The sequence below is a fragment of the Epinephelus lanceolatus genome, chromosome 9, assembly GCF_041903045.1.
Source record: "Epinephelus lanceolatus isolate andai-2023 chromosome 9, ASM4190304v1, whole genome shotgun sequence".
NCBI classification, from domain to species: Eukaryota; Metazoa; Chordata; class Actinopteri; order Perciformes; family Serranidae; genus Epinephelus; species Epinephelus lanceolatus.
The window spans coordinates 19,783,639-19,807,720 of record NC_135742.1 but is presented as its reverse complement, the minus strand read 5'-3'; the positions used below and the strand labels follow the sequence as shown (position 1 = coordinate 19,807,720).

Below are 24,082 nucleotides of genomic sequence, written 5' to 3'. Positions count from 1 at the left end.
TGAGGTTGGAATATTTAATTTTTACATCCATGTTATGTACCAACCTATAGCCTACATACATTAATAATAATAGCCTATATTGTCATAATATACAATCATATCAAAGCTTACGGACCCACACGAGGAGTGTGTGTCTTGGTGAATCGGGTCTGCTTGCATTTCAGGCTTAACAGGTGGCAGAGAAAACACAGCCACACCATCTGTAGCCAAGCCAGAAAACAGTAAAAATGTAATCTCCTAGGCTACTAGTATTGTGGCTTCAAATACTTAGATGCCAGTCAGGATAAGGTTTAAAAACAATTCTCCAACTCAGCCAGATTTGCTATGCTGTACCGCAAATCCATGCTGACTCAAACTTGTGTCCACGTGTTGAGATCTGACGTGAGATTTAATCGTAGCCTCTGCTCATATCCATACTGATAAATACCAGTTTTCTTTCATACATTAGTTTTGTAAATGAGGGCCAGTACCTATAGCTGCAATTTAAGAAAATAAAATTCTCTGATTAAATAAAAAACAAGAACTTAATCCCCCGGTATTGGCTATCTACTACCCTGATAACGTTCTAACAACTCAGGAAGCTTCTGAATAGGATCAGGCCTGTAGCACTACCGCCTGCAAATCTAACACATCCTGTATAATGAATAACCTTTTGGTGTTCTCCTAAGTAGCTGTGTTTTTACTCCAGGTTTGACTAAAATTGACTTCCAACCTCAATATGTCTGCAGCACAGACTTCCTAATGCACATGCTCATCTTTCAAAGCCCAGGTAAGTCACAGAGCTCATCTGAAGAACATACTCAATACCCCTTCTATTTCTGCCTGAATGAACAGGTCAATAAGACCCAGACAAGGGACGGGTATTAACGTAATTAGCAGCTCTGCCTGCCTTTCATACTGTGACACAAGAGGAAGATCTCACTAAGTCAGAAATTATCACTCATGACTAGGCTTGTGGCGACTGGCAATCGAATCATATATCCACTATTGAAGAGATGACTGATTTTTTCTGCATCAATATTAAGTGATTTTGAATTAACTTACTATCAGAACTACAATGTTATAAAATAATCTCTAGAATCTGCGCCCTGCCATGCATTTCAAGTTGCCAAATACCAAACAGAATTGTCAAACTGTTACACTCCGTATCTATCTTCAGTCAACTCAGTGGGATGAGTGGATTCAAAGGTCTGGACTCAGGCAACACTACGAGATGTTTCTGGCGGAGCGGCATGTCTGCCCGCTGAGCCCCATTAGTCAGCGCAAGTGACAACTTATTTTTAAATCCTTTATCACAAACCAGTTTGCAGTCTTTCTCCCATCGATCTGACACCCTGCATGTCTCCATATGCCTGCTCACTAAAACTTTGCTGTGCACTCTAGAAGAGTATTTAACCATATGGACATGATTTGGATTGTGATATTAGAAAGAAGATGATGCTAAGTGGAACATGATGCTATGAGGTTGTCACACCAAGCACAGGCACACAGAAGGAGTCACTGTTTGAATAGAGGGCATAGTTTTTCTTTTTCTATTGTTTAAATACCCATCCATTCATATTCTGTAACCACTCATATTCTCATGGGTCACCTGAGGGGCTGAAGCTATCTCTGCTGACAATGGGTGACAGGCGGGGAACACCCTGGACAAGTTGCCAGACTATCACAGGACTGACTCATAAGTCCCTTTCCACTGTACAAAAACCCCCACCAACACCCACTAACATCTGGTTACTGTATTGTATCGGAAAGGTTACAATCTGCTTTCACTCCCAGGACTCTGCTGTAGTCACGGGTGTTTACCAGCTCCAGCTTTGATTGGCTCCAATCGGCAGCGATGAAAATACGACACTCGGGTGGATGCTCTGGTTTTAGAAGCTTTGCTGGCCCGATGCAATGATTGGCCACATCAACATACTCTCCATCTCCATCCAAGCAGTGCTGAAACATCGTTCAAAATTTAGCTGGCAATGAGTTTGAGAGACAGAGACTGAAAAACTAAAAGATGTTAAGGAAGACGTATCCATTGCATTGTTTTCTACTAGCCTCCTTGCTGCTTTCTACTGTTTACTAACCTGTTTTCTCACCCGTCTGCTACATCAAACACGACACACCAGGAAAAAAAAAGAAAGGCACACTCATCCACTGCAGAGGCATGGTCTACTGTTGCCTGTTTTTAATGGGTTGTCCTTGCTGAGAAAACCCTGCATACATGCGTTAATTTTGGTGGAAGACGGGTCATAGAAACAGATAACCATTGATGCTCACATTCACACCTACAGGCAATTTAAAGTCACCAGTTAACCTAACCTGCACATATTTGGACTGTGGGAGAAACCCAGAGAAAACCCACGTTAACAGAGATCATGCAAAGTCTACACAGAAAGGCCCAAGCTGGCCAGCGGGTTCAGACCCAGAACAATCTTGCTGTAAGGCAACAGTGTTCATGAATGCACCACCATGCCGCTCTACTGTTAATATATTTTAAATGAAATGTTAACCCTCTTTAATAAATCACCTAATAACCTGGCAATAACCGGGACTGGACGATAGATAACAACTGAAACAATGGTATAACCGAACTCATGACCCATTTCTTTACCCAAGCTACACGATGTTTGATGCTAATCTCTGCTGATGGAAACTATAGTAGCATATCCACAGAGTGTTCATTAGCATGTTCTGGACATCTTTCACATGCCTGGGAGTCTAGCCATACAGTACATGTGTATTGTGCCTGTGCTGTAGCAGCCTATGCAGCATGTCTGAGTATGGCCGTGACTGGAGTTATATATAGCCACATAGCAAATAGCAGTTCCTGACTCGCTCACTAACACCCTTGGGATCTAATGACATAGCCGGGGGGTTATGCCTCATACTGGCTAAAAACCTCACTCTGGCAAGTCACAGTAGTCAGTCACACCAGGAGGAGGAGGACTGGCTGGAGAAAAATCAACGACTGCTAAATACAGTGTAGACTGAGAGGGCAGCGGTACGTTTTCCAATCTGCTGCTGAGGGGACAAAATGTCCAAGAGGAGCACCTTCCATCCATTTCCCTTCCCAGCTTAGATGTTTCATCTTTTTTTTGTTGTTGTTGTTTTGACATTTCCTTTCCCACCCACTGAATCGCCAAATCTCGATTGTGATTTGACAGAGAGAAGAGAAATCACGGTCCTCCTCTTCACTGACATCTCCACAGATAAAGAAACCCCGCCTGCAGCGTCCCCATGGCAGGGACAGGCAAGCAGCAGGAGAAGAATGGGCCAAATGCCATCTCCTCATCAAAGTACGCTCAAGATTCTTGCTGAGGTCTCACACAAGCCTTGAGCAGCGTCCGGGCCCAGCCTACATTGTGACACATTTGGGTGATGTGTTTTACCTTGGGGCGGCTGGACATTGTGCCGAACCAGCTGCTTGGGCACACACAGCTACATCCACAGTCCTCTGAGGGGGAGATTTGCTGTCTCTCTGTATACGTGAGACTGAGATCAACTGTATGTGTTGAGCAAGTAGCTGGCTCTTCTTATTAGTCTTCTATCGGGGCACTGCCTCAGAAGTTGTTTATATCTGTCTGTTACAATCAGGAAATAAGTCTTGTTTATCTAATGTGCAGCAACAACTTGACTGCTGACTTTTTCATGTGAAGATATGCAACCTGCTGATGCCTTGCTAATTGGAAAAGTCAATCAAATGCATGGCTTAAACGCAAAAAAAAAAAAAAAAAAAAAATCACACACCAACTTCCTGTAGGCTAAGAAGTATCTCTAACGTTGACTATATATATCTATGGTGAAAGCTTTCAAGTATAAAGAATTTCGCTATCCTCCTTGACAAGCAGCCATACTTTAGCTGTATGCTCGCAAAGGCTGTCGAAAGGTTTTAAATCAATGCAATGAATGCCAGGAGGGCAGGCTCACTAGTGTTTGGACAATAAAGTCAATAAGGCAATATGCCAAGCAATACTGTTGGATTATGAATTTTATACATTTGTAATTTCTTTGTACCAATGTGTTATTTCTAGGTTTCTGTTAAATGTAATTTACACAGACAGAAAAGACTTGAGTCGCTTTGAGAAAGACGGGCATCCCTCAACTACACTTAACTGCAGCTGTTCTGCTTTCACGCAACAGCTGCTGTTCTGATTATCTTGCAATATGCCGTGCATCACATAATCACCTGTATTGTTATTGCAGACAATGTGCTATAATAGGGCTGTATATTATAGTTTCTACCCCTTAGGTGTGCTCATTTAATGAAAGCCACGCCAGACGAAGGCCCTCGTCGGTCCCAGTGGCAAAAGGCATCGAATTAAGAATTACAGAAACATGCAACTCAATGAATGCACATAAAAAACACAACCAGGCAAATGACCCTATTGACCAACTGCAAATAATGGTGTGCTGGGCTGTGGTGTACAAGGGGCCAAATTTGATTTAGCCCGCTGTTAGTGCTCCTGAATATGTGCTGGAGTGCAATGTGCCTCTTACGTAATTAGCCTCCTGTGCAAAATTTGATTTGTTTGGGTTAATCAACGTGTAATTACCCTCCTGCAGCAAAGATGAAATGTGCTTGAATGATCTCGGATGCAGTTGAATTACAGGAACATCCTCTTAAATTTCACTTTGATAGGACAAAGTGTAAGTTCAATGCAATATTTTAACATGGGTGTTCTAGTCCAGCACACCACTTTGCAATGTCACTTCCATCTGTGCTCTCATCACCCCCAACCCCGCCCCCCCCCCTCCCCATCCTTCCCTCGCTCTCTGGCTTTTCCTCCATGTGACTACTCTGCCACTGTGACAGGGACCATTCTGTCTGTCAGCCAGACAAGCCAGCGTACCTTCTATAGTTCACTGGACCTGTAGGCGAGCATCACTCATATCCACGCCAATTCTTAAACAAGAGAAAGAAAGAAAGGAAACTGTTTGATAGAAAATTGTATCCGCAACAGTCTCTTAAGCCAGGGAGCTGAGGTGACCTTCTCAGGTTTCGTTTCAGCTGGTCTTTTTTTTTTTCTCTCTCTCCCTCCTTCCCAGAACAAGTGAGTAATTAGAGCAGAAACATTTCCCCACACATCCGGGCTGTCTGAGTGCAGAGCTGCTTTTGTGTCTGCCTGTCTGTATGCAGGCAAGCTTCACTGAAACTGTTGTTACAGCAAACATTACTGCTGTCATCTTACAGTCGCTGCTCTGGTTAAATACTTATGTGCGAGCAACATCTGAAGACCCAGCGCTTGTCACACATGCGCTAAGATTATCCATGTTGTCATGAGTAGTGACTCAGATTATTATGAGTGTCGTTTCAGAGAATGTGGTCACCATGTATTAGTGATGATGTAAAGCACTCCTACTGTATCTCCTTATCCTCAGAGAGTCATTTCACTTACAAACATGAACACCAGGCAGAGCAGTGATCCTCAAGCTAATAGGTATTAATCCCTGAGGATTTTAAAAAAGGTGCCTGCCTGCATGTGTTGTGTTCAGGATACACATGGATGTTCCCTGTGACCTGCCTTCAGTCAACGCCTACCTTTCATTTCCATCAGTCTAGGCTGTCATTGTACACTAAGAAGCCTACATCTCTGCCTGCCTGGTGTGCCAAATATAGTCTCACAGATATGAGCATAAACACTAAAGCCTGATAACTGCGTTTAGATAACACTCACTTATTCTTTTGACTTTTTCTAGAAATAAACCTATCCTCTCTCCAGGGAGATGCATCTTTCTGACCTGATTAAACAGTCAACTGTAAGCGCCAATGGGATCCGTTATATGAAAAATATTAAACATAAGTTATAAGATAGGGTGTGTTTAAGTGTGAAAAGGGCATAAATGATGTAGCGATTATTTATTTGTTATTTCACCTTTAGCTATAGGCTGACCAAGCTTATAGTTTATCCAGCCTCTCTGTGCCATTACAGCAGCGTACATAGTAAATGCTTTTGACGGTGCGGCACAAAAAGTGATAGAAAACAGAGGTCGAGCGTCGCCAAAAATCTAAAAACATCCCCAAAGTTAAGACGAAATAAAAGGCAAAAGACTTCTCCACTCTCGCGCGTCAGTCATCCACACAACGCCCATCTCCATCGAGGGGAAATTAGAAAGATACACAAGATGAGGAAAGAGCAGTTTCCCCTTTTTGCCCTTACCGTCGAAGACCTTGAAACGACGACGGCCACGACATCCTGGATTTCTTCAGCCCGGGTCGGTGCCCCGTGTCCACTGCGTAAGTCCGGTCCATGTTCCTCGGGTTGAGGTATCTCTCGGTGTCCGAAAAGCCTCTTTGTCTCACGCGGTCGTTCTTGCGCACTACCAGCGCGTGGTGGAGCGGAGAGAGCGCTGCCTGGTTCTGCTGCCTCCACAGATGTTTGGGCGCCTTCGCACTCACGCCGGTTCCGCCGCCGCCGGGCAGAGACGCCGTCCCCACTTTTCCGCAGGCAGGGTCCATCCTCCTCGCCACGTTGGTTTTAAAATATTTTGTAAAAGAAATAAACACTTCAGGGGCATTCAAAAGGAATAGGGAGGTGATAGGAGGGGGCGTTCACAACACCCCGAGTTCAGGTGTTATTTTATATTAATAATAAGAAATAGCTCCAAAGGCAAAATTACAACCCTAGAAGTAATTAAGATAACTTTTTAGGTGGTTCTCTGTATGCTTCACGTCCAGTTTGTTTTGTTGAGCTCACGTGATGAGTTGAACTCCATCAACTTATCCTCACTGCCCTGCAGAAACACATTGGACGGAGCCAAAAATGAATCCATTTACGCATCACGAGGTAGACCTCTGTAACTGCGGTTTGGAAGGGGGAAGTGTCCCGGAGTGAGGCTACGAGAAGGAACTCAATAGAGTCTGGTTTCCAAGTGCTCTGCGCTTTCTCCGTACACGCCCATTTTTAAGCAAGGTGCTTGTGTTGCTGCTGCGGTACGAGATATTCAGGACAGTCCACACAGGCGGATGCTCTTTCCACAATACCGTGCAAACTTCTGCAAACCCCCGCGGCTGTTGTTAACCTGACGCACGGTGTGCGTAAAACCATCCAGACATGACAACACTGTTCTCCCCTTCTCAAGTCCCGTGTAAGGGACAAGCGGCGACGGGATATAGGGAGCAGGATGATACATAAAACATGAGGGACCCACCCAAAGCACCTCCCCTGAAATCCTCCATGAGTGAAAAGCAGGAGGTGGGAGTGGGCAGAGAGCCAGGTGGCCAAATCATACGATAACACTGGAGCAGTTTTATTAGCCAATAGGTCAAATTAGATTTATCACAAAATGTGTTTATACTCAGAATTATATTGTATTTGTGACAGCAGCATTAAACACACTGCAGGTAAAATGCGCACACCTTGACCGTAATTAAATAAACCAAGGGTCAGAGCAGGATCTGTGTCTGCGCCTGCGTTGTCCTTGGGTTACAGAGGAGTGCAAACATCCAGCCACCTTGTTAAACCTCTCCCTGCTCTCTTGTGTTTGTCATCATTTCCAGGGAGAGGGGACTTTCAGGGCAGACTGATTTCTTTCCCTTCCTTTCCCTACACTCCTCTTGCAGCTCAAGCCCATTACTCTGGAAGTTAACAGTGTGATGATTGCAATCTCTCCTGCTTTAAGTGCAGGCGTCCCTTGCATGCACACATGAGCAGCACATGTGTGGACTTTGTGTTGGTCCACATTTATCTACTGAAGTTAATTGCACTCCCTGCAGGGACGCACTGATACAACAACACAGCTGAATGCTGTACACACTGAGAACTGACCCGAAACTTGTTTATGCATAAAATTTATTTTCCATTACTTTATTAAACTAAACTAGGTCATGGGAAAGATTGTATCCCACCATGCAGTGGGAGTCACCTTCACCAAACAGTGTACTGGATGGGCCACATTTCGCATTTGCACACCTTGCATATTTGTTTGCCACTGGACTTAACTTTGTAAACATCAGACATGTTGACATGTAAAGCTGTGAGTAGTCAATACAACATGAGCGCTTCAAACCATGAGGTGTTTTTAGTCAGCGTGATGAAATTACAGTATTAAGCTAAGTTATTAATTACTCGGCACCAGCTGCACTTTCTCGCTCTTATTTTTTATGCTTACTGAAGTTATTCTGCTGTTCTGTGCAATTTACCAGGAAAAGAAAAGATGTGTCATCATGTCGTAGCCTTGTTATATTTATCTTTTCAAAAATTGTAAATTTTATACCCAATGTCAAATTTTCCTTGTGGTATTGAAAATAGTATCCAATATCAATATTTTTCAAGTTATTGTATTAGAGTTAGAAATTCCAGCACCATGACAACACTAGCAACATGTTGATAGGTCAGTGAAGGTCACACGATTAGACGTTAAAAAAAAGTAAAAGTATCAAGATTCCTAGAGTAGGTTGAATTTCAGTGGCTCCAAAGCTAATCCACAGCCCAGCACAGTTGCCTTAATTGGTGCTAACAAACTATAGATGTTATGTTGTAGCATCCAGGGGTCCGTTTCAGAAAGGAGGTTCAACAAACTCTGAGCCTAACCCTGAACTCTGAGTTGAGTAACTCTGAGATGGGAAACTCTGGGTTACGGGTTTCAGAACAGGTGATTTCAATCGGTTCAATCAACACAGAGTTTGTTCACTCTGAGTTAAGCGTGTGCACCACGACTTTAAAAAGCCGTCGTCAATGGCGCCCCAATACCACAATTCACCATGGCAACAAGCTACAAGAAAAGGTCTGCATTATTTTACTCCTCTGGAGTTGGATATTTTAATGCACTCATTTAGCAAATTTGAAGCTGTTTTCAGGAATAAGAGTAACATGGCTGCAGCAGCAAAGGAACGGAAGTCGGTGTGGGATGAAATTACTGCTCGAGTCAATGCGAAAGTTTAAATTTATTTTATACATTTATGCAATCACAATAATGTTAGGCTACAGATGCAAACAGGTGGAATGGTGTTAAAGCTAAAATGTAGTTCACTTAGATGCAATCCCACCTCATTATTTTTCAAGTGAAAATGGTCTAAAAACAAGTTACTTTTAGGTATGATTAGTTTTGACTAGAAATAAGACAAATATTCTTGGAATGATTTTGAGTTTTTGCAGTGTGATGCTGTCTGACATTTTGAGACAGTCAGTCTACCTGCACATTAATGCTGTGAATGGACTTCATATTCACATAGTCTCCTTCATTTTGTGAAGGAGCAATGATGGGAATGTGGGTTCCATCAATGCACCCTATCACACCGGGAAATCCTAAAAGAATCCCAGTCTGAGGTTGCAGCACCATGTCATTAACTGAACATGATTTATAATCATAAAATTTAACTGATTTCTACATCATTCACCTGCAATCCTGTGGAACTCCTCCTTGATGACCCTCACAGGTTTATGTCCAGGGAACACAACAAAAGTGTTTAATAGACGTTTCAGAGGTAGGGACACTTTTCTCACGGCTCTGCAGACAATGGCCTTACTGATATTTTCTGCATCTCCGATATTATACAGAAAACTCCCGTTTGCAAAAAAACGAAGAGCAACACAAAGAATCTGGGTAGATGAAAGTGCACGTCCACGGTTGGTGACGTTGGTTATGTCACGACGGATGAGGTTATGGATATAAATGATGGACTGTGATGTAAAACGGTACCATTCAAAAAGAAAATGTTCTGGAAATGATAATACGTCAATTCTGGGCTTGTGAATAATCTCCCGACGAATGTGTGACTCCCTCCTTAGTAACACTGCCTCTTCGTCCACAGGGTCCTCCATGCCATGGTCGAAAAAAGTAGATTTAGAACTAGAACACACTTTAGGATCCAACTTTACCTTGAGGACAGATGATCAAACTCGCTGAAACCTGCACGACACTAAACGAATGAATGAATGAATCACACTGCGTGTGTGGCGTAAGAGGGAGGAGACAGCTAGAAACTCAAGGTACATTGAAGAAAACCTGCTTCCGACCAGGTTAGGTTCACAGAGTCAGTTGTCATAGTAACTGACACCGAGCTTCAGTTACCTCTCTTTCTGAAACGGGCTGGAGTTACTCCGCTTTCTCTGGTTTAAGTTACCTCCCTCTCTGAAACGGAAAACCCAGAGTTTCCCTCATTTCAGGGTTAACAGACTCAGAGTTTTCACTAAAAGTGCTTTGTGAAACAGACCCCAGGTGAAGTAGCCCAGCTCACTTTAGGAGCCACGCACAACAGTTGACCCTTCACTAAGTCCCGCCCCCAGACGCAGACTGGCCAATCATAACGTAGCATCGGGCCGGCTCAGACCAGGGTCCAACAACAACACAGCTGTGCTCCATTGACTCTAATGCAATCATTTCGGATTTCCTTCATTTTCAGGCTGGTTTTGTGGATTTGGAGCTAAATGTTGTGTATTAATGATACTCGTTACCTGGAGAGGTTGGAAAAAAATATACGTTTCTTCCCTGTTCCAAAACCAAAATCAAACCCTGAAAAGTGTAGGGTTAGCTAGCTAGCTACTGAAGATATAGCCTACTGAATGTATACCCATGCTGCTTTTGCTTTTTAATGATTATAACAGTGAAAAAAAGACCGACCCTGCTGTACAGGAACCAGTGAAGGGAAGCAGGGAAACTTTGCTGATATTCAACCAGCTGTGTGTCATCGCAGTGTGCGCAGATGAATATTGTTTGACTTCCCACGAGATCCCTGCCCGTCTGGCAGCAGAGGTCCAGGTGCAGGCAGCAGCACGGGGGCAAAGCCAAACACCGTTCATCTGCACACACTGCGATGCCACACAGCTGGTTCAATATCACTGAAGTTTCCCTTTATATTCATTGTCTTGTGTGGCGATCAGCAGTGATGTGGTGGTTCACTTTTACACTGTGATCTGTAGCCTATAGTTCGGCTTTAGCTTCTAACTATCTTTGTCTTTTGAACCTGTTGTTGCTGCTGAGTCAGTTTGACATCCTGGATATATCCTTCAAACACAGACTGTAGACCCCTCTGTCTGCTGCTCTCTGGAATCACTGTTTCATTTCTCCAAAAATATGATAATATTTCTTCAGGGAGTGCAGTTAGTTACAGTGTGGGCTCCATGCTTACTCTGACAGCTTGTTGGACCATTACAAAGGGGCGGAGCTTAGCGAAAGGTCAATTTGCTACGTTAACTTTATTCTCATGTTTATTTTCTTCTCATCTTATGTTGAATTAGACTGTTATTCTGGGATAATGGGATGATGACAGAGATAACTATTAGTACGGTCGATAATTAGTGATTCCACCTGATTGGGATCTGCACCAATACTTAATTAACTGAGCAGGTTATCAGCCGAACCAATTCACCTCACAGTAAGTAGTTTCTTAGTCACAATAACCTTTGATATCCCTTCCAGAATTAAAATTTGCACAAACCTAAGATTAGTAGGTGTATAAATGTCCCTACTTATAGTTAAGATATAATGTCTGGTTGCAGCCTCGTGTTCCCTTACACATAGAAGAATGAACCCAATCAGTTCCACACCATGAGCTGCACAGACTTTTAATTAAAAAAAGAAGCACTGGTATCGGATCAGTATCTGAAGTGTCTGAGTGTCTGAATTGGTATACAGAGAAAAAAGTGGGAATGTGTTTCATTTCTAATTGATCTCCAACATCATGTAAATGGAATTTTAATGTTTGGGAAATCAATGATAGTTTGTTTTGATCCAATATTGAGCCAATATCTCATACAACTATTTATGCTTGTGCTGCCTTTGTCAGTATAAATTTATATTTTCACACTTTTTCACACATTAATAACATAATTAACATCTGTTGGTTTCTTTGTTGATGTGTTGGTAATGAGCTGCTCATCTGTGTGCCTCGTCTGCAATGCAATTATAAAGTTACACTCTCTGATTGTACTTAAAAAGAAAAGCAATTACTGTACATGTAAACAGAACAAAACATGCGATTTAATGTTAAATCAGGCTCTCTTAGGACTTGCATCCGCCAGCACACTCAATTTATGTTTATATATGTTGAGGTGAGGCACTGAGGGCTATAAATTATGACAAATCTTTCCCTATAGATTAAACAAAAGCCGCCATACTAATTGTTTGCTAGTCATTGAGGAGAGGCAAAGACACTGGTACAGTTTAATGGAATGAATCATTGTTCTGTATTCCCATTATGAGAGCATCTAATGGAAACATAGTGCACTACTTTGTGCTACTTCTTGGCCCGTGCATTAATACAGCAGACAGTCTCATTAAGCCGCATACAAAGTTAATGTCACTAAATTCACTCAAAAGTTGCATTTGGAGCATTTAGTGTGGCACGTCTCCCGTCCTTAATGCTGTACAACTGTATATTTCTCCCTCACCACTGTGCTGAATTATAAATGAATCAAGCTTGAAGCAAAGTTAAGATGTATGGCCTTTGTTAAACTTCTCCCCCATCACCCATTTTTCTCTTGACAGTCAATTTATTCTTCAACCGTTCATAATTGGTATGTTCTGTTATGAAAGCAGTCAATCTTGCCTGATGTGGTGTTAACATGATGGAACATGGCCGATGGTTTAATGGGAAGGCTTTTTGCAGTCAAAAGGCTGAATTGTGAAAGATCAAAAAGGTTACATAATCAAAGCCCAAAATGTTTTGGAGCATATACGATAGGACAACAAACCACTTTGATTTCACAGCAGGCTGTGTTATGGTTTTGTTTTGTTTTGTTTTGGGTTGTTTTTTTCTTCATGCTGCAGGTAATAGTTTCGAAAAGTAGCTTTTGAAGTCCTCCAAGAAAAAAGAGAAGACAAAAAAAAATGCCATGACATATTTGAAAATAGTCAATACAACCATGTGAAGTAGAGGAGACAGTGACAGGCCCGTATTGCCTTTGTCTCCCTTCAAATAACGCCCTTACAAATTGCCCAATCCTTACCCAGCCGATGTAACATGCTTTTCAAAGAGTGGTCAGCTGTAACCACTTGGGGATAGTTTGCCCTTCTCCAAAGTTCACATAAAAAGTTTGCTGACAATTACTCAGAGAGAATGGGCTGCCACTACATTTAAGGCCTGTCACTTTTTGGTATTATCACAATGACTGTGAGTAAATTATTCAGCACTGACTATATTTTTTTTTTTTTTATCATGGGCAGCAGTTCCTGTCAGTGGTACTGTAGATTTTAGGCATTTTTACACACAGATCCGGCAATAGGGCTGCCATAAGGACCCTTCATTACGCTGGCTTTGCTTTTTTTCATACAGAACCAAACAACAGCAGTATAATGCCACCCCAGTGTGTGATTTCAGATCGCAATGCCAGGATTCCAAAAGCAAAAAAAGCATGACAGGTATGATGAGTAACACAACAGCGTCAGCCTCTAGTGTGACATATAATACATGCATCAGGCAGCACTTTCTAAACAACAACAATGGCATGACTCGGCAATAACCATAATTTACTGCCCTTATAATATGGTGATCTCCTGCTTGGATGGTAAGGAGCTCCCAGACCTCATTGTCTCTGCAGTTTGCAGGATTCAGCTGTGATCTGCTACCATGGGCGGATTACAAAACAGTGGGCCCCTGGGCACAGATATGCAAAAGACACCACCACCTCTGACTTAGGAGCAAGACTCACAGACTTTGAGGTTAGTTTTCGGTCATTTTAGCTCAGTTTCCACCAAACACTTTCAATATGGTACCTTTGAAACCAAAAGCAACCCTTCAGAAATGATACCGAAACCCTAGGTCCGCTTAACATATCCACCACAAACTGTACTCTTCCATGTGGGCGGAGTTGTCACTCACTGGTCCGTCCAGCACCCACTGTATTTCTTCCTTTATCAGTCTACACCTCGTTTATCATCCACAGAACAAGGCTGCACGTGACATTTTCAGAACAAAATAGAACAGGCTGCAGTGAGAGTTTCTCTTGATGCGATTTTTAATAGTGGATTTGTGTCCTTATAAGGCAAGCTCAGGGGTTTAGTGTTGCTGAAGCCCACAGGAATGATGCTCTGCAATGCTTATTTTTTATCCGAGTGAGAATTAGAATAAATTCAGTTTACATAATCCGGACGAAATTAATATACAATTTTAAAGGCTCGATGATCCACTTATTACTAAAAAAGTATATGTCATCCAAGAGAGACAATAAAAACTAAAGTAATGGTCAAAGTTGTCACATTTAAATTTAAGGTGTGCTGATGGATTCACGTCGTCAACTCATGCATTGAGTAACATTACAAGTTAACGTTCCACCTTAAAAGTCGCCGGCAGGCAGCTCAATGAATGAAGTTATTTTCTCTCAGTCTACAGCTGCTGCAAGAGGCAGCAAAACATCCTTTCATTTTACAGTTATAGTTTACTAATGTATGTAAGACCACAAAACCACAGCTCAGCCCTGATCAGAGTGACCGTCTGCTATTGACCAATCAACAGACTACAGTGTTCAAAGCTCCACCGTTTAGTACCAGATCTGTGTGCTAGGTACAGAAGGTTAGTCAAAATTGGGGATGGTACGGAATGGTCTCATTGGTACCACCCACAACTTTTCACAGTGGAAACAGAAAAAAGCACACCAAACGGAACTGTACAGTACTGCTCAGTGTCTTGTAGTTATTTTGTGCCTCTTTGCAGTTGCTTTGCATCTTTTAGTTGTCTTTTGCACCCTTTGTGGTTATTTTGAGTCCTGTACCTGTTCATTTTAGTGACATATTGCAGGTGAAGGCCAGTGGCGCTCTTGACACTTTGGGCCGCTGGGCCTGTTCTCGGTCAGTCTGTTCAGTAACTCATCCATGACTGCTACCAGCTGCTTCTTTGCGGTGGGTTGCACACATAATACATCGTCACCTGTCCCATCTATGGTCCCATCCTGGTGACTGTCCCTTTAACACAGACGTCAATTCTGAGCTCTTACAACCTCCACCCCTGGCTTAAAAACTCTGCCCCCCCCCCCCCCATTCCATGATCATACCTTTTATACAGAACAGCGATGTGGAATAATGGGGCAACATTCCCACCTTGAACAGGCAGTGTATAAGGGACTATGCTGTAAGTGATGTAGATATGTGATACACCTAGCTACAGACAAAGATGTCAGAAATAAAGACAAAACTAGACTGTATTTCCTGGAACCAACATGCTATTGATACTGTTTAAAGCAGAGGAAAGTATCTCAGCTCTGTTGTGCATCAGAGTCACCCTGAAAATTGCTCTGTCTGTGAAAATGTAATTTAGAGCTAAGTGACACCAGCTTTTCTTGTTTCCCTCTTAAGAAGTCCACAAGTCAATAACATTTTCTTCTTTAAAGTCTCCCCACAATGCCTTGTAACATATTCTCTAATTAAACCCCCCCCCCCAACAAGCTTAGGCTTATTAATAAGCTGTACCTCACTGCTTACTCCTCTATTGTTTATTCACTCTGTGAGACCTTACAGGTCCCGTCATCCTCGGCACAGAGAGAGAAAAGGATGAGACAAGAGCATGTAAGGAAAAGCAGATGCATTTTTTTCCCCTCATCTGGCACATGATGAGCCATTGAACAGTGTTACAGAGGTAGCATGATACTAATGAGTGAGCTACAGAGCCTTTTTGAGCATAACATCACAGTCAAAGACAAGTCAAAGTGAACAGCCATGTGTTTCATGTACAACACTACACCAGGACAATGGGGACTTTCCACTGACTGATAGGTTTAACCACTGAGTTTATGCTATTCCACCTGTGTGGTCGGGTATATCCCTGAAATGTTTGCTGAGTTAAATTATGACTCCCCCGTTGGACCACTGTGTTTGATACAGAATGCTGTTTGTTATGTTTGTTTCTGTCTCCCCTCGGAGAATCAAGCTGGTTGGAGACTCTGTGTCTGTCTCTGCCAAACCTCATTTCATCTGAAACCGCTCTGATACATTCTCCAGCATTCTCCGGATAGGGTGTGATTCCTTTCTCAGCTGTCGTATGGTCATGTTTTCCGAGCGTGAGAGGCTGTGAGTGCACACTAAAAGTAATACTGAGCATTTCTAATACATTTGCTTGTACTTTTTCTGTGTCGTAAAGCTAAGTAGTTGCCATAACCTTTAAAACTGAAACTCTGAAGAGGAACTACGCCCATTTTCCTATTGTCGAAGACAGTCTTGATATATCAGTAAACTCCCAACCAGATCCAAAAAGTAACGAAACTCACAGTTGTGATGTCATAGGGTGTAAAGTGTGCAGCTGCTTAACTAACAATGACTTATGACAGATGTTATAGATGACACTGAGAGCACCCAAGGGGGATGTTCTGAGGATCTGGGTACTTTTTCTCTTTAAAAACTGAGAGCAAGAGAACAAACTTCGTGCTGGTCCACAAAATCAGGCTCCTATTCATTGTCAATGGAGCAGTTCCAGATTTCATACCCTATGACATCACAAGTTTGAGACTTATTTCTCCGGTTGCTGGCTTTGAGAGAGAAGCTCATGTCCACAAATATTGATTGAACTTTCCGAGGCCATGGAAATAACACATTGGAGCTCTCAGCCCTGTCTACACGGATACAGATACTTTTTTAATAGATATTTTCAACCTCTGTTTTTTTAAAAAAATCTTTCCACATGTCCTGGCAACACAGTGATGCAGTGGTTGGCATTGTCGCCTCACAGCAAGAGGGTAGGGGGTTCAAACCCTGGGGTGAAGGAGCCCTTCTGTGCAGAGTTTGCAAGTTCTCCCCATGTCAGCATGGGTTTTCTCCAGGTACTCCGGCTTCCTCCCATCCAAAGACATGGAGGTTAATTGGTGACTCTAAATTGTCCGTAGGTGTGAATGTGAGTGTAAATGGTTGTCTGTCTCTATGTGTCAGCCCTGTGATAGTCTGGCGACCTGTCCAGGGTGTACCCCGCCTCTCGCCCAATGTCAGCTGGGATAGGCTCCAGCTCCCTTGCGACCCCCAACAGGATAAGCGGTTACAGAAAATGAATGAACACTAGAACTACTAGACACTATGAAGGCATTAGCTGTCTCCTGCACTCTCCCCTCATCACAAAGGTAGTCAAGGGCACACCTTTTTTAAGGATCTCACCACCATCGAATCTGCTTTGACATAAGAATGAAAGAGCTCACTTAAAGATCTAAGTGATGCTCTGGACATGTAAACTTTTCTTTCGTCTCCCCAGACAACACACTCAAATTGCCCCACCATCTGCTGATTCAACCAGATCTGATCCAAAACTGCCATCTCTGGCGGACTTTAGACTGTGGATGCTGAGGTGGACCAAATAACACCAGGTGCAGCAGATGGCTCCGTTTGCCCGTGAAGTGGTGCAGCAATACTAGGTTTAAGTGTGACTAATCCTTAGTCCAAGCAGTGCTAACAGATGAATGAACGAATAAATGATATGTATAGGACTTCTGTGCTGTATAACAGAGTAAAAACACAGTGCCAAACATAAAAATACTTTGTAAGAAATGTTGTTAAAAAACAAAAGGAGACAGATCTTCACTGCAATTTTCTTTGAGACGTTGCTTTTATGTTGTTTATCATGTTTCAAGTGGCGAAGTACATTTCCTGTGTTAAGATTAGTAAGTGACAGCGTTGACAACCATGAATCTGTTGGCCTATTCATTTGATGAGTCACACTTTAGACCATGTAGTCAGTCAGGGATAATTTAAACACCAGTGGTTTGCATGTTATTAGTCCTCCTCACATCAAGCATACTTTACATTACTGCCAACCATTTTCCAAATCATACCATAATTGATTTCCTACCTTTCAGGCAGCTATTTGTTTCTGTTAATTTCACTACAGTATGAAACTCAATTTGCCGAAGCTTGAAAGTTGCATGGGATAGGTAATCCATCACAATGAACATGCTGCTGCCTTTACAGGCATTTTCATTTTTCATTTTAATTTTTTAAGTGAAGTTGTGATGCTGAACACTGGGGCTGATTTGAAAGCTGTCTTTGCTGTTGTGCTAAATACACTTGAACATCTGCAAAATGAGAGTTCACTGTTGATTGACAGTCTTTTTTATATCACATTGGTTTGTCAACTTACATTTTTCCCCCCACAAACATAATGATCTACCAATATTGTGATTGATGCATGACCTTCTCTACCACCTGAGCGCCAGCCAACCCTGCTTTCAATGCAAGCAGTGTCTGCTTATTTTTTTGTCTTTTATTTCTGACAACATAGGATAGATTTTTTTTTGCTCAGATCTAATTCACAGTCAGACTTCACATAGATGTCTAAATTCATCCACTGCACAAAGCTGTCTAGTTCATGACGCTCAGCTCCCTTCACATCATCAGAAAATGTTTCCCTTATGGAGGAATTCAGCTAAAAGGTGATTTTACTGGGAAAATGCAGCAGAATTGTTCAATACAAAAACACTACAAAAGGTACCTTAAAATCTCAGTGCAGTGCAGACCTGAGGCCTGTACTGTGAAGCCAGTTCAACTTACCCAGGATATCTTTTCATTATCTGGTTTGACTCACCCTAACATTCGCCGTCTGGATAACTGGTACTACAAAGCTAACTAGTTCAGTCAACTCTGCGTTTTCCTATTCAGCCACGAGCGCGTTCATGTGAAAGGGGCAGGGGAGTTAATTATGAACGACATCAACAGGACCATGAATGAAGTAGGCTGCTTTATATGATATGAGATTAAACGGTACTGAAAGTGTCTGGGACTGCGAGACAGTAAAATGTCACTGGTATAGAATGTAAACGATATTCTGTAATCTTTTAACAGAAAATCTAGGAACACTGGAAACACTATTCAAAAATTCACTTTCGACCAAGACTTAAATTGCGTGCCAGAGTATTTTTTTTTGCTTGTTAGTTGTCACATAAAACATAAAACACAAGTAAAACCAGACTGTTTCTGCTACTGGGGAAAAATAGCCTAGTTAAAGACTGATGAGATCTATCTGACCGAAATGTTGCATTTATAATAACGGGAGCCAATTGACCTATGGCTAAACCCGCCCTCAAATGCGATGAGCCAATTGCAGTGCATATAGCCATTCCCACACACTCGGACATTCTCTCCCTGGACGTCCATTGAAATGCTTTACAGAAAGTCAGTTTTGTTCAGTTTTATGAGCTTTTTCTGAGATTTGAAGTTTAAAAATGGTTGGTGTGCATGGGGTATATGCAGCTCTGACACAAGGTATCCTGAGAGGCGGGGCGACGGGGTGTATTTTTTAACCCTTTCCTAAACCACATCTCAACCGAGTGTCTCCTTTGGATAAAATTGTGCAGTAGACCTCCACATCAAGATTCAGATTAACAAGGATGTCTATATCTGTTCTAAGGTAAGTCAACATTGTGTTTGAGGCAACATCACTTTGCTGAAAAGAAATATAAAGTTATCTTTAACATCTCTAGCTAACGTTAGTTAAAGTTAGCCTAACGTTAGCTCCTAGCTGCTTGTTCATCGTGTCACCTTGTTTGCTGGGAGTTCATTAGCCTATTTTGTTCTAGTTTTTGTACTTTGGTGATCGTACATCATTGTTAGCTGTTGTCCAAAGGGCCCTAGTTAAGCTAACGTTAACTTCTGGAGCTGAGCTTCATTAACTTATCTGTAATCGCAGAGATAACAAAGGTTGGAAAACGTTATGCTGAATGATTCAGTGTAAATACTGTAGCACTAAACTAACAGAGAGACACTCTTGGTAAAGATGGTAAAAAGGCCGTTATCCTTTTCTCATATTCTGAGCCAGTGCAGTGCATGAACAATGCTGATCCTCTATCTCCTCTATCGTCTTTGATGGTGACGGCAACGAGATGCGGTTTATCACGCTTACACTGTGACCTGTAAATTTTGGCTTGTAATTTAAGCTTTTCATTGACCTTCTCAACAATAAAATGATTAATATGTCCCTCCAATACGTAGTTTAGGCCCTTTTGGTTACTTCTCAATGACATCTGATCGTCATGTCTCCAAAAATCAATTGCCTCCTGTGATATGCTGTGTACTGTGACACCTGCCATAGCGTCAGTCATTGAATGTTGAAATTTTGTCCGAGTGAGTAGAGGGGGGCGTGGCTTAGCCATAGGTCAATTAACAGTGTGTGGATTATTTTCCTAATAAAATATTATCTGTTTCATCCTAGCTCTCATCACACAGGTGTCTCGTGTTATTTTGAGCTGCAGTGATGGAATCAGAGTGTAAAAGTAGAAGCAGACTAAAGTAAACTTTGTAGCCTATAATATCAAATCCTGCTAAAATCATGTGTTTAGTGTTGTAAATTATCTCTCAGATTGTTAGAAGTTCTGTTTCAAAACCAGTGGAAATAGAGCCCTGGAACAATTAAATGATTCTACTGTCCTATAACAGCATATGGGCCATGTCTTTCTTCCCCGAGACTCTGGACTTTGTCCATGGATACTTTTTCTCCAGTGATCTGTTTGGTCAGAGGTTAGGGTGTTGACAGGCTGTTATTCAATACTCTGAAGTTAACCCGCTTCGGAGCAGATTAACTGTTCAGTAAGTTACCACGGTGATTTATCCCAGTTAAAACAAAGAACCAGCTTCACAGTTCTGAAAACCCAGAGTTAACCCTCAAGTTACTTCGCTAACTTCAAATGCGGGTCTCTATAGCAGGGCTGCATGATATCCAAAACAATCTAACTGTGATCATTTTGACAGATCAAGTGTGATTAGAGTGGAGACATAAGTGGGAATGGTAATTTTTGCATCTAGTTTTCGCTGATAAAAATGATGATAATGTGATTGCTGGGGTCTGTACCAAAAAAGCATGTTCCCTTACATCTTAAATGTAATTTATAGCCTGGGCATCTCTGTAGCACTACAATGCTTCCTTTATAAAGGCATGTTGTGATACATTTTACCTTTTGGATATTTCACATATTGTATTGCATATTACCATATTGTAGTCTCATTAATATTTCAATGAAGTGGGCAGACCTAGTTTTAACTGCCTCCTAGTAGATTTTTAAACCGTACTGACATGAATGGAGACAAAAGCATAAAATCTTAAAATGCATCGTATGTTTTGTAAAGTGACTGCAAGCATGTTAACAGACAATTCCTAGCTGGTGAATTAAACATCACACAACCACCCATAAATGTTTAAAAACACATCTCAACCTGTAAGCACAGTGTCAGGCACTTAGCGAGTGATGTCTCCTCAGTCACTTCAGACAGCTGCAGTATTGATTGAACCACTCCACTCTACTCACCCTCTACTCTAATTACCCATTCTACTGAAAGACATTTTGTAGTGAAAGGACACACGTACTCGTCCACACCGTCCTACCTGCTGGTGTCAGCGGAGGTGATGGCGATGAGTGGCGGGGCGCGTAGTGGCAGTGTTGTGGGCCGTGGCGGAACAGTGACGGTGTCTGGCTCTGGCTTGCGGTCACAGTAGTACTGCTCCGCCTGTCTGAAGGCCAAAGGGGGCAGTTGAACGGTCCGACAAGACAGCCTCCGCACCATGAAGGGCTCCATGCAGGTGACGGGCCCCGGCTCTGGGGAGTCGGATGAATCATCGGACACCTGGATGATGAGACATAAAGTGTAGGTGAATTCCAGGAACAGATACACCAGATCAGAGTGAGACAGCATACAGAGATGCTTCACTGAAGACAGAAATTATCCTAACAGTGATTCAGCAGAAGATGCAAAATAAAAAACAACAGTGGCGAGAAAAGGACTTCAATCACAAACAGTAAAAATAGCCAGTAGATGGTTTTGGCCCATGCAGAATCCAATTATTAACTGAGCTCAAGGTGTGTAATGTTTGGTTGGTGAAAGTGATGGAGGGTAACTGTTATTAAATACTTTATTTGATGTAGCTATAAAAGGCCATGAAAATCAACATATGTCATAAGTTCCTACTATCTGTTTCAGTGCAATTTTGCTTCAATCTGCTCAAAGTCAAAGGTTCCTCTAGTTATGAAAAGCCTATTAAAATTTAAAGGACATCTTGTGATGCATTGTATTGAACAGCACTCAATTACTAATGATTTTAGTGACCCCTCTGACCCATAATCTAGCGCCGTCAGGTGAACGATTTCACTTGGCCATTTGTCAATCAAATAACTTTTTAATAATAATGATAATAATAATGCATCTTATTTATAGGCACCTTTAAAAGCACTGAAGGACACCTTACAAGACACAGTAAAAATAACAAGCAGCAATGTATCCATAGACCATAAAACCATACAATTCCGAAGTGTATAATAAAAGTTAATAAAATGACTATAGACAAAAACTGTAGTTATAAATGACACGTATAAAATCAGCATCATAAAGTCATCACCTGTGCACGTCACCATTGTGTGTCACCATTAAATCAGACCGAATACGCCAGCTTGAAAAGGTGTGTTTTCAGACGGGATTTGAAAGTGGAAAGGAAGTCAATATTGAGAATGTCGTGGCCGAGAGAGTTCCAGAAGCGTGTGGCAGAACGGCTGAAGGCTCTCGAACCCATGGGAGTCAAGCAGGCAGATGGTGATGTGAGTTGGATTGCAGAAGAGGATCTTTTTGTGATCTTTAGTGCAATACTTTTTTGTTTAGAAAACACTCTCAGTTGCCAGTTTATTAGATACACCTAGCTTAATGAAATGTCAACTGAGAGTATAGTATCGTCTACGAGGGGAAAAGCCAGGCAGTGCAGAATAATAAATAAGGAAGATTTATCTTTGTGGATGTTGTTGATTTTTTTCAGATGGGCAACATGCTACTTTGCTACATTTGCTTATTGTAGTGTAGTGTTTAAATTTGTAAGTTGTAAGTTGTATTTTCATATTAACAGTGTGTCATATGTGAAAGTGGTTGCAGGTATTAACACCAACTCTGTAGCTGCTCTCACTTCTACCAAGTCTTTACGCAATTTATAGCCCATTGTTTCGGATTTACGTCCAACAACTTTGATGTTTTCATTCAGTCTCACCACTCAAATCATCTTGACAAAAGCTCTAATAAAAATACTCTCCCTTCCCAGCACCAAAGGGTAAACAGACAAAATTAGCAACTAGCTGGTGAACATAGCAGAGCATTCAGTCAGCAGTTAAAGATCAGTCATATTTGTGAGGACTTGGTCAAAACATAGCAAAAAGAGACTTACATTTGCCAAGTGATCGGAAATAGGACCCTAAAAGGATGCCAATGTTACTCTGTGTCTGCTGAATGTGTAAATAAGTAACTTATCAGAGGGTCAGACAGACATCAATCAAGCACTGCCTCTACAGCCTGCTCAAACAGGCCTAATCAAGCAAATCAGTGAAAACACCTGTGTACTGAAGGCGGACCATGGGCGTGAAAGACCTTTCTTTCTTAATCACACCACAGCCTTTTTTTTTTTTTTTAAAGATTATTTTTTGTTGGCTTTTTTGCCTTTAATGACAGGACAGAAGGTGAAATGGGGAGCCAGAGAGAGAGTGGGGACTGACATGCAGCCAAGGGCCACGAGCCGGATTCGAGCCCACGGCCACTGCAGCGAGGCAATGCCTCTGTACATGGGGTGCCGGCCCCATACCACAGCCTTTTTAAATACATTTTCTATAACATATGCTGCATTGACGTACAACTCAGATGGTCCCATATCCTGAGTTGGGAAGTCCTTCTTTCGACTTTGTTGTGTTTGAGCTTTAAGTGTCAAGTATTGGTTCAGGAAAGAACCCAAATGCAGAGAAGTGGGCAGCCAAATTAAGCTTTAATGAAACTGATAAAAACGTCCAAAAACAGGCAGGTGACTGAAAGTCCTAAAAGAAATAGGAACCAAACTTAACTGAAAACCAACCAGGATAACATGATGAGCACAGTGAGGAAATCCAAATCAGAACATTATGATTATGGGGATGAACACAGACTAACTGACAAGGTACAAAGGGAAACACAAAGGTATATAACCTTGAAAACTAATCACAAGAATGAGACACAGCTGCAGTAGGTGGAAACAGGCAAAAGGAGTGAAAAGAGGACTGGCCTGCAACAAGGGTGTGGAGCAAACAAGACTAGCACAGAATAGGTGAGAAGGGGAGTACTAAAGAGACTGATGAAGACAGGTGTGATAGAAAATAGGCAGGAAGACACACAAAGACAGGAAGTAAAACCAGACATGACACACGAGGAGATAATCTACAAAATGAATAGGAAACAAGTTAAACATGAATGAATAGCA

The 24,082-nt window shown here is 41.9% G+C and overlaps 1 protein-coding gene across 3 annotated transcripts in view; it reads right to left on the bottom strand.

Annotated features, from left to right (window-relative positions):
* The window catches only part of pde4d (phosphodiesterase 4D, cAMP-specific), a 264,066-nt gene that overhangs the window by 200,314 nt on the left and 39,670 nt on the right, over nt 1–24,082 (bottom strand). For 2 of the 3 annotated variants that reach the window (XM_033619971.2, XM_033619972.2), the window contains exon 3: nt 21,212–21,450. In XM_033619971.2, the coding sequence (XP_033475862.1) occupies nt 21,212–21,450 (239 nt within the window). Of the gene's footprint in view, nt 1–6,149; nt 7,066–21,211; nt 21,451–24,082 lie in introns of those variants that run through there. The other variant, XM_033619970.2, reaches the window with a different exon arrangement.